The 11,424-nt window shown below is 36.1% G+C and overlaps 1 protein-coding gene across 2 annotated transcripts; it reads left to right on the top strand.

The window, feature by feature from the left end:
- Positions 1-5,087: 5,087 nt before the first annotated feature.
- On the top strand, positions 5,088-9,670 carry LOC130820332 (peptide methionine sulfoxide reductase A5). 2 transcript variants are annotated; one of them, XM_057685666.1, is made up of 5 exons: positions 5,088-5,501; positions 8,156-8,268; positions 8,351-8,495; positions 9,056-9,227; positions 9,305-9,670. In XM_057685666.1, exons 1-5 carry the CDS (start codon positions 5,163-5,165, stop codon positions 9,343-9,345), a joined length of 810 nt encoding a protein of 269 aa, XP_057541649.1. In that variant the 5' UTR covers positions 5,088-5,162; the 3' UTR covers positions 9,346-9,670. The 2 variants fall into 2 exon arrangements, with proteins under 2 accessions (XP_057541649.1, XP_057541650.1); XM_057685667.1 differs by having other exon boundaries at positions 5,089-5,501; positions 9,056-9,670.
- Positions 9,671-11,424: the final 1,754 nt, after the last annotated feature.

Below are 11,424 nucleotides of genomic sequence, written 5' to 3'. Positions count from 1 at the left end.
AAACAAGCTCCACGTGCTTGGTACCATCAGTTTTCCAATTTTACAACTACTATTGGTTTTTCTAACAGCATCTCTGATAGTTCTCTTTTTGTTTACTGTCATGGTTCTGATATTGCTTATCTGTTGTTATATGTGGATAGTATTATTCTTATGGCTTCTTCTGATTTGCTTCGTGAGTCTCTTATGTCCAAACTTAGCTCTGAGTTTGAGAAGGATTTGGGTCCTCTTAATTATTTTTTAGGTATTGCTGTTAATCGTACTTCTACGGGACTCTTTTCTCTCAACAGCGATATGCCTCTGAAATTCTTGAAAAAGCCGACATGTCTCAATGTAAACCTGTTGCCACTCCTGTTGCTACCTCCGGGAAACTTCGCGCTAATGCTGATTCTCCTTGTGATGATCCTACATTGTATCGTAGTCTAGCTGGTGCTTTGCAGTATCTTACTTTTACTCGACCAGATATTTTATATGCTGTTCAGCAGGTTTGTCTTTATATGCATGATCCTAGAATTGAACATATGGCTGCTATTCACCGCATTCTTCGCTATGTCAAAGGTACTATTCACTATAGTCTACAGTTGTATCGCTCTACTATTTCGACTCTTTTGTCCTATACTGATGCCGATTGGGGTGGTTGTCCTGACACCCGCCGCTCTACTTCTGGTTACTGTGTTTTTCTGGGTGATAATTTGATTTCTTGGTCCGCTAAGCGGTAGCCTACTGTTTCAAAATCTAGTGCTGAGGCTGAATATCGTGGTGTTGCTAATGCTGTTTCTGGGACTTGTTGGATTCGTAACTTACTTCTTGAGCTCCGCTGTCCTATTACTGTGGCTACTCTTGTCTATTGTGACAATGTAAATGCCGTTTATTTAGCTGATAATCCAGTGCATCATCAGCGCACTAAGCACATTGAGATCAACATTCACTTTGTTCGTGAAAAAGTTAAACGTGGTGATGTTCAGGTGCTTCATGTTCCAACTCGTTATCAAATTGCTGACATTTTTACTAAGGGTCTTCTCAAGTATTATTTGATGATTTTCGATCCAGTCTTAGCGTTCGTCAACCACCCGTTTCAACTGCGGGGGTGTGTTAGAATAATATCTTTTGATTACTAGAATCTTTTGTATAATCAATATGATTGTGTAGCATATTAGGTAAATATTTAGTTTCCTAAACTATAGTTTGTATTATTGTATATAATATCATTCCTCCTAATGAGAATGGCAAGCATTTCAAACCAAATAATTCTTTCAACTCATACTTAATAGAAAACTTAGTTTTCTCATAAAATGTCCATCTATTGACATTTCAATTTATTTATAGGTTACGTATAATCATCTCTAAAATGGGTCGGGTCGGATAGGTTAAAGCCCAACCCATTTCAACCCATTTCATTTTACAAGGCCCAACTCGACATGACCCATTTTTGTTTGAGCCAACCCATCCCGTATCTGGTCCGTTGAACACTTCTAGTGGTGGCTAAAGTTTTTTGGTCTTTAAATTTGTTTTATTATTCTCTTTTTTAAAATCATGTATTTGGTTTTTGTTTTAGTCTTCATAAAGGCCAAAGTTAAAACCAATGACGCTCACTTTCTTTATTTAATATATATTTTTTTATTATATGTCTTTTCTAACACCAAAACAATAGATTACCATTGAAGATAACCTAAGGTGTTTGAAAACCAGTTGTTGGTTGATGATATGGGTTATTTAATGAGCTAGTAGTAGTAATTGATGTGATTTGTTTAATCAGTTGGTAGCACTTTGGTTTTTGTATTGTTTGTTAAATCAGTTGTTTGAGAGTTATGGATTGGTCTAGTAATTAAAGACTTTTCCTTTCATTATTTTCTGATAGTGGTTTAATTCTCACCACCTACAATAATGATTTATTTTATCTCCTTTTTTTCATGTAGGAATTCTCTATCTTTTTCCTATATAGATTTGTAGCAAAATTTTGTAATAACTAGACATGAGCTTGGGTTGGGTCAGCATGCGGGTTTCACATAAATTGCCCGCCAAATGATGTAATGGGCGATAGATAAGCCATAATCACCATTTTGTGAAATTGACATTGCATCTCATATGGCTCATATGCAGGGTCTGCGAAGCATGTCATATTATTACTAATTTCAGGAACACAATAAGAAATTTGTGTTGCCGCCTCAACATAGCCCATAAGTTTCTGTCGTGTCACAAGCTTACATTTGAGGCATCGGCATAGCATGATCCACTAAACTTGTCTGGCACAGCCATAAACAATCTAACATATCATGAAGTACATATGACAAAATAGGTGGGTGGTTACAAGTACCTCCACCCCATACTTATATCAACCTAAAATTTTTTATCCATCACTTACCCACTATTCATGGTCGATATTATTTTTATACCTGTTACCCATCATGACTATACCCTCCACAATTATATCCTTCGTATAACCATCTCATATATGTCCATGCTTGCATTATATACACTTTATACCATAGTAATTCATACAAACTTTTTCATTTCACTGAAAAACTATTTAAATGGCAACAAGACACTAGTGGTGGAAATTTCATTGTGGTTATAAGCGATGAATTCGCAACAAGCATGTACCAAAAATTCATCGAATATATTTTTAAAATAAATTTGCGACGGACTGTGGAAAAGGTAAACAAGATGTCAGAACTTCATATTAGCTGGTGACAGATTAGTGACGAAAATATTCTTTCGCTAAAATAGTATGCCATCGGTCCTTCACTAATTTGTTGCTCAATTTTCTCGTCTAAATTTTCAATTTTTAGAATTTTTGTCGCAAATGGTGAAGTACTCATAACGACTATTTTCAATCACAAAAACTATTTGTCACCTGTCTGTCACCATTTCGTCGCCCTTTTTTTGTCCATTTTTACTCATCCTATCAAATTTCATGGAAAGGATAAGGAAAAGATTTTAAACGGAACAAATTACACAATTGCACGTATATTAGATATGTGTATTGCCCAGAAATAAATCCAATTGTTGCTCAATTTAGGAAGTCACTTCAAATACATAAATCCAGTTACACAAATCAACAAAATGGCGTGTTTGTGCAGGATAAGTTTCTCGATTATTTCAAAGAAACGATATGTTTACAATTTGTTCCTTTAATATTTTAAAGGTCGGGGTTATTAGCATTATTTATTGCTTACTTCACAAGCCAGACATATAATGTTAGATAACATTGAGAATGGTTATATTATGAAGCAATAAGGACCATTGAAAATACTCGAAGCTACAATATCTGCTATGTGAACAACTATAGATTTCACACTCTATCTCATGCATCAAATAGAGTCGTAGACACCTATATATAGAGTGTGGATCAAATGATAATAAGTGTCCTGATAAAGATGTTTTTTATGTCTAACTGCAGAAAATTTTGGAGGTTGAGTATCTGGGTTTGCCTATCAAAAGAGTCAAATTGTTCAAATGTCATTGGTATGATCCTACTAATACTGGATATGGCTGAAGCTCAAATGTTTTTTAACGATACAAGCCAGTTAACATACATCTTGGTCGTTCATATCAGAATTATGACTGTTGAATCAAGAGCCAATTCCCACAATATTGATGACGACTTTGAGCACCTTATAGATCATGTCATGTCATGCACACTTGAGAGTGGTGTGGGGTGTGCCATGGGATATGGAGTGGTAATGTTTGGTTCACTCGATGAAGTGATTGATGGAGATGATTTGGGGTGTCTTAGTGAAGGCAAGGCACGAGGATTAGGACCTCTTGAAGGCTGCTCGACCCATCGAGCATGAGTTGCTCGATCGAGCCAAGCAAGAGGAGACAGTCAGCAGTTGCTGGTCTGTGGCTCAACCAGGCGAGCGATGAAGCTCAATTCGAGCGAGCAGCAGGTCTCTTCGCGCATCAGTTTCTGTTTTGTTTCGGTTTTTTGTGGGCTTTAAGTCCTTTTGTCCTAGGTTATTCTAATATGTTTTAGGGCTATATAAGGAGTCTTAGAACATCATTAGGGTAGAGAGAAAGGCATATACAAGAGAGTAAAACTAGGGTTCACACCATAAGAGTTCTCTCTCTTTGTATTTGCATATTTGTGAGAGATTGAAGTAAAGGTTCAATCTTTGCTTTGGAGATTGTTCTTAAAGCTTTGTAAGGTGAGTCATTAGTGTAAATGAGTTTATATTAATGATAAGATACTTTGTTTGAGGGGGAGGTATCATTAGATACCTCATATATTCTTGTGTTTTGCCACTGTTGTTGCTTGCTCTGTTTTTGGGTGTTTACTTTGCATTAGTTTGTTTATTGTTCTTCATCAAATATCATAGCCCTTTCACAACAATGACCTATTTGTTTTATCAAGTCAAGCATCTCTAGTACATTATCTCTTGTATCTGAGTATAAGACAAAATTTAATAGACCGGAGAGTTGTATGCAAGATAAGACCAAACAAATTCAACAATGTAACACAAAAGAAATTAGTTGAAAGTGCAATCTAGGATGAGAATAAGGAATATATTACGATCGAAGAAGATATTTTGATCACATGCTTCACTACGCTATACTTTAGGAGGAATGCTACAACAGGCAAATAACCTTGATTTTCACGATCAAAATGATGACGAAGAAGAAGAACATAATGGTGTTGCTATTGGTAATGGCGATTATTATAGTGATAATGAGTAGGCCATCTATATATAAATGTACCTTTTAATTATTGTACTTTACTTTATTTTTTTTATTTATATTCAACATATTAATATCATGAGTTATTATCTCTTTAATCTAATCTATAATATAATTAGTAATGTTCAATGTAAATACTCTTTATTACATTGACTCTAATAAGCAAATTAAATTTTTAATTTGAAAATAATAATAATAATAAAGATGGGTACTTTCTCTATACTGAGGCAGATTTAAAAGGGTTAAAATTCTCTCTCTTTTGTGTTTTGTATTGTCTTGTATTGATTGGAATGAAAGCTTTCATTTAAAAATAATAATAATAATATTTCCATCTCTTGAAATAAATGTAGAATGGAAAATGCAATAAAATAGTAAATTAAAAAACGAGTAAAACCATTCCTAATAAAGGTATAAACATCTCTCCTCACACTAACTTTTTCTCTCCTTCAAAATAAGGTCTTGTTTGGACAATTCCAGTTTCAGTCAACATGAAAAAAAATTCTTATCACAAAAAAATTTCATCTCCCTCAATTTTCCACACTTTTCTCTCCAATCAACTACTTCTTATCTTCATTATCGCCGGGATTCTTCTTCCGGCACCAACAACAAGCATCAGGCTCCCGGATCGAAACCTGGAATTCACATCTTCTCCTTCAAATCTCAATCACAATCTCAAAATTGCTGTTTTTGCTCTTGGAAGTTTCTGGAGATCTGAGGCTGTTTTTGGTTGCTTAAACGGTGTCGTTCGTACCTCCGTTGGTTATTGCGGTGGTACTAAACTTAATCCTGAGTATCGTAGTTTAGCCGATCATGCTGAATCTGTTCAGGTCCTTCCTTTCTCTTTCATTCTGTGTCTCGTTATTTTATAATTTTGTATGATTTGAAGAGAAACATTATTTTATTTGAGGTTTATGGGATTTTCGTGGAAAAATTGCATTGTGCTTGTTTTTCATGTTTTTAGATGATTGACGATTAATTTATTAGGAATTTTAATTGATCTCAACGTCACAAAACAATGTAGTAGCGAGTAAATTAGACTACAAGATGGGTCGAATATCAAAATGAGAGCTAGACTAGAGCCTAAAAAATAAAACTTTATCTCTAATATCACCAAGAACGACCTAGCTATGAAATTGACAATGTATGTAGAAATAAAATGCAATAAACAATACAAAGATTTATGAGGTAATAAGCCTATGAGTTTAGGTTTAGGGGTTAGAATTTTGTAGATGATTAATGAGCATTTATTATGAGGACTAAGTACTTAATGAGTTACATATGGAAAGCCACGACTTAAATAAAGCTTAAATAGCCTTGGAATACCAAACACTTGATCAGAACACCCTGCACAATCTGCTTGTTCGAGCCAATGCTGTGCTCGTCCGACTAGAGTCTTCTGGCATTCACCGGATGCACTCTGTTGGGAGCTTGTTCGAGCGGCTACAGTGCTTATTCGAGCACTCCTCTTCTGGACATTGTGTTTGCTTCTGAACTACTGCCTTGTTTAAGGCAAGTGGCACACCCATGATACCTTGTTCGAGCACGTCGTACAACATCTGACTTTTGCACTTTCTCATTAAGACCATTTATCATAACTCTTAATTCTCATCGTTACACACTTGTTTAAGACACAGCTTCAATGCACTCATAACTCCATGCGTTAATACACACTTAAACTCATTCTTAATTCACACCCATAATGTACATCTTAATGCACACACTTATCGGTGCGCTCAAGTCACCATGACTAACAAACATATACAATTTCATAATTTTACAAATTACAACAATAATCTTGTAGCCATTGTAGCCACGGTTGAATATAGCATACGAACTTGATCATGGTTGGTCCGAAACTTTAATGTGATTGAAGATTGATTTATGCCTTCAAACAATAGGAAACATGATGTAGATTATAGGTCTTAAACAATTTCTCACACAATGGCATTAAAGAAAGAATGAAATACATAAAGAGAAACAAATAATCTCTAAACGTAATACTTAAAATGTAGTCTAAATGAACATGTGTTTGAAAAGGATAATGAAATCAATATAACAAAAGTTTGCAAGATTCTTATTTTTTTCATTTGTTAGAGAGAAATTAGAGGATAAATTTTTGCTTCAGTGATTCACATAGCGCCTCTATTTGTAAAGATTTAACATGCTTTCATCTCATCCTTTTGTTTTGATCAACCGTGCAAAAGACCATATTAAACAAAGTGTTATATCGCGAACAATCACACTGTTAGGGGGTGCTTGAACGAGTGCACCCCCAAGAACTTAGCTCAAAAGAACCTGCCTCACAAAATAGAAAAGGGTTTGAACGAGCACGACGAGCGACCCTGTGCTCAAACGAGCACTCTTGTGCTGAACTCTCTGTGCTTTGTTTCGTACCTTACTTTGTTCGTGTAAGCACTTGGATCCTTATGTTAGTCCCACTAGATTGTAGTATTTAGGGATATCCTACGTACTCTAAATCTCCAACTGAACACTTGTCTCATGTGCTGAACCAACTCGGTTACCTTATGTGTTATATCTTAATACTAGTAGTGTTTTTAATTAAATGACATGTGCCATAGAATCCCATGTCTTTCATGGTACATTAGATAGGAAAATTAGTAGTTGATACCTGATATTGATTTGCAATTTGATACAGATTACAGCATTTTAATATCCGTGTGTCTTGTTATGAATTTGCAACACCCACTTTGATATGAATTGATTATTTAACAGATTTGTTGTTGTGTTTAGGGTAGTAGTTTAATTGGGAGGGTTGTGCACTTGTGATGAGACTTGAAATAGTTATGAATTGTGCTTATTTTATTACTGGTAGTCTCTTTAATTTGCAACCATTTTATCTGGAATATTTGCTATGTTACATTACACCCCCTATGTGGGTGTTGTTTTGGATGTCCCAAACCCAAATATAGGAGGAGGTTGCAGTTGTTTATTAGTAACAGTGAGCATAAATTTTGTTGATGCTTTGTTATCTGAGTATTATTTTGGCATTCATTGTCGTGTTCAAGCTTCATAAAGGGGTAGGATTGTGATTGGGATGTCAGGTAGCTAAGTAACAACCAGCGTACCTTTGTAACATCCTTGAGCATTAAATGGTCTGTGTAGGTTACCTATCTTGGGATGAAGGCAAAGAAGAAGTTGATGCACATGTCTCCTACTCTCCTTAAAAAACCCATCAATTTCTAGTCTTTAACAGTAATATGGCATTGTTCTTCCCCTCTATAATTGCTTGCCTCACCTATCTTTGTAGTGTTATCTCTTTTTCTAGGAAGAGTTTGTGAGTGGAGAGGAACAATAGGGATCTAGGAAGGACGAGTAGCAGGAATCGGAGCTTCATGAATGACCAAGCTCTTCTGAAAATCTTAACACGAGAAAATATTAAATTACGCATCAATGTGGATGCTGTTACAAAAATATTGTTATCTTTTTTATGACTTGATTCCAGTTTTTTCTTGCTGATTAGGTGGAATATGACCCCAGGGTTATTAGCTTCCAGCAACTTTTAGAGGTCTTCTGGTCGAGTCATGATTCAAGGCAGGTATTTGGCCAGGGTCCTGATGTTGGTAACCAGTACAGGTAAAGTTTTAGTCTCTTTGTCAACGAACTTGCTCACGGCCTTAAGAATATCTGCTTACTTGTTTAATTTTCGTGTTAACAGATCTATTATCTTCACTAATGGTACGAGTGAGTCAAGATTGGCAGCTGCTACCAAGGAAAGGGAGCAGGCTAAATCAAAGAGCAGTAAAGTGACCACCCAAATTCAACCACTTGAAACTTTTTATCCTGCTGAACCCGAGCATCAGGTACTGTGTTATGCTCTTAGTTTGAGGTCGCCTATTTCTTTAATTAAATCAAGATGGTGGTGACTATATTAATGCCCCAGTAAAATTAGAGCTGAGGATAAGAGAGGCAGGAAAATAGTAAGTTTAGTGATTGTGTGCTGCTGCTTAGTTACCTATGTGAGGAAAAATAAGATTTGCATCAAGTTCTGTTCCCTTAAACAAATCCTGAGGCATTTGTGTTCTGAATTTATCATGAAATGTCCTGTAATCCACTTTGTAAATTTTATAAGCTGTTTCTCTGCGGCATTGCTGATCAATATTATTATTGATCAACCGTCAAACTGACTGTAAGAAAATTCGGGTGTTTGATGTACGTGCTAAATGCTAATTTTCTGGGAAATTATTTTCCATTCAAATGTTAAAAAACGTGATAAATATCTGATTTGCATTTTTCTACTGTGCTCTTCTAGATTTAGAAATTTTTTCGACCTTTTTTCTATTTTGACCGAGAGTAGTACTTACACACCAAATAGAAGGGTAAATCAAGGTAGCTAATGTAATTGCTTTCTAAAAAATTACAGAAATTTGAGCTCAAACGGAATCCTTTTCTCCTTCAATTGATTGGTAACTTGCCAGAAGAGGAGCTCGAGAGGTCAACCTTGGCTTCAAAAATGAATAGTTATGCAGCCGAGCTTTGTCCTTGGAGAGCCCAGCAACAAATCGATAGCAAAATTAATGAAATTCTCAAACAAGGTTGGCCTGTTTTAAGGGAAATCTAGTGGAGACGCAATACCACACAACAGGGTTTCTGAACCCATTGAGTTTTGCAGGTTATAGCGATTCAGCATTGAGTACGACATACGACCATTGATTCTAGATGATCTGACACCAGAAATGTTTTACGCTGATCAGCAATTTTCTCCGACTTCATTACAGTTGGATCAAATTAACAATGCGCGGACATTTTGTTGTAGAATGAGTTCCTTTCAGATGGTAATCGTCGTGGTACTGTGCACTATGCATCTGATCATTATAGTGGTTCAGAATTTTGAATACAGAATGGTTCGCATTAGAATTATCCATTGTGATGCATCAATTCTTTGAGTGGAGACTATATGGTGATTTGTATAGGCATGTAATCGATTTACTGCATAAATTGTTTATCAGAATTATTTGATTTACCTTTTGAATTGCTATGATTCTCATTGCAAATTCTTCCATGCATTCAAGTTAAAGATCCAATGTCGAAGTTGAATAACATGGTTATGAAAGTATTCATGTTTAGGACCGGACACAATTGATGCAAAACAAAGGGCGGATTATGGCCTTTGTAATGCACTGATTCTCGTTGTTAATCAACCTTAATCAATGGTGCATTTTAATTACTTCACAAACAAATGCACAGACACTCACAATCAGCCCAAGAAAGACCTTCTTGATTTTCTGACGAGGGTGATTGTTGTCCTTTGCCTATCTGGGATAACGATCCTATGACTATTACAATGTAAGGATATTGAAGCCTTGATTGCAAGGTTCCGTTGAGAATCCAAATTTCTACGTAACTTTTCAAACTCTCTGGCCAAGTTGTCTCACAACTTGATGAAGTTTGCACAAAAACTTCACAAAACAGAAAATGAAACTTCTCTGAAAAATACCTCAGTATATTGATTGATCAAAACGTGAATGGAACTCTTACATGAGGGCCTATGTATTTATAGAGTTTGGTATCTAAAACTAGCCGTTACAAATGACTTTCCTAATACACGTGGAAAACTAACAAAACAGAAACATAAACAGAAGGCAAACACTTAGCCAATTTTCTGATTTTCCTAGTCTGCTGATCAGGCCTCCTTCAACGCGTATTACAGGCTTCTTGATGGATTGTCAGCAAGACTCTAGGTCCTCTATGGCTTGGTTCATGTAGAGAGATGACGTTCCTGTCTTCCTCATGGTCCAGATGTTCCCGGTCTGTGCTCAGGAGGGTCAGCAAGGTCTGCTGTTCGTCAGATTCTCCTGTTGTTCCCTTGCTGCTGTCTGTTGCGTCTCTTAAGCTCAGAATGCTAGTTTCTGTAATGCTTTGAGTTTCCTCAGCCCCAATGCGTGTTCTTAGGTCTATGCCTGATGTGTGGGAGGTGCCAACGCTTGACCCTTGGTCTTCATGAGTATTTGGCGTAGAAGGCAAGTTGGGAACACTGTCCTGTTCCTGATCAGTATTGTCATGGCCATTGTTCCCTGATGCATTTGCATCAACAATTAAGAGAGCACTAAGCAGGTTTGTGCAGGGTGATTTTGAGAGTATATAGCGAGTATTTGTTTGAAGAGGCTTGTCTATGTTAACTTGCTTTTCTTGCTATAAAATCACACCAACAACTAGCACACATCAGAGGACTCGGAATCACCTTTGATGATCGAGTCAAATAAGTACACCAAATTAGTACCTAAATGGTCCAATTCCAAGTGCATTGTTACTCTTACTCTCTTAGCTTGAAAAAACTTGTTAGGGTCTGTTAAAAGCGTGAGGAATATCTTTCTTAACTTTGTGAGTATCGTTAGCTTTTCCTTAATAAACCCAAACCTTTTCCCTAGCTTTATTAGTAGGGTCAGTTGTGTCTTTTTACGTCCCAACTTCTTATTGGGTGTAAAGTAGTCATTTAATGCAAAGTTCACCTTTTGCTCAATTTGTAGATCCTTATTAGATAATAAAGTAAAATTATTGTCCTTTGATGCAAGTTGGCAAGGCATTGTGGCATAACTATTCTATTTCTGCCATGCATTTAATGCATCATGTTTTAGGAGAGTTGGGAAGATTTCTCAATTAAATGTGGAGGATCAAGACCAAGATTAAAGTGTTCCTAATTCATACTCATCCAATTTTTCTCCTAATTATATGGTACATGGTAACCTTTTGGAGGGTCTTGTCTATATGATACTTTGTCTGGAGTAAACCCCT

This window comes from Amaranthus tricolor, chromosome 8 (assembly GCF_026212465.1).
Source record: "Amaranthus tricolor cultivar Red isolate AtriRed21 chromosome 8, ASM2621246v1, whole genome shotgun sequence".
NCBI lineage: Eukaryota > Viridiplantae > Streptophyta > Magnoliopsida > Caryophyllales > Amaranthaceae > Amaranthus > Amaranthus tricolor.
This window is presented reverse-complemented; position numbering and strand designations above follow the sequence as displayed.

Excerpts from the sequence above, each read along its gene's own strand:
- LOC130820332 (XM_057685666.1), top strand. The coding sequence starts at position 5,163 with ATGAAAAAAAATTCTTATCACAAAAAAATTTCATCTCCCTCAATTTTC. Across the intron at positions 8,269-8,350 it reads GATGTTGGTAACCAGTACAG|ATCTATTATCTTCACTAATG; the intron begins GTAAAGTTTTAG and ends TCGTGTTAACAG. Across the intron at positions 9,228-9,304 it reads TAATGAAATTCTCAAACAAG|GTTATAGCGATTCAGCATTG; the intron begins GTTGGCCTGTTT and ends TGAGTTTTGCAG.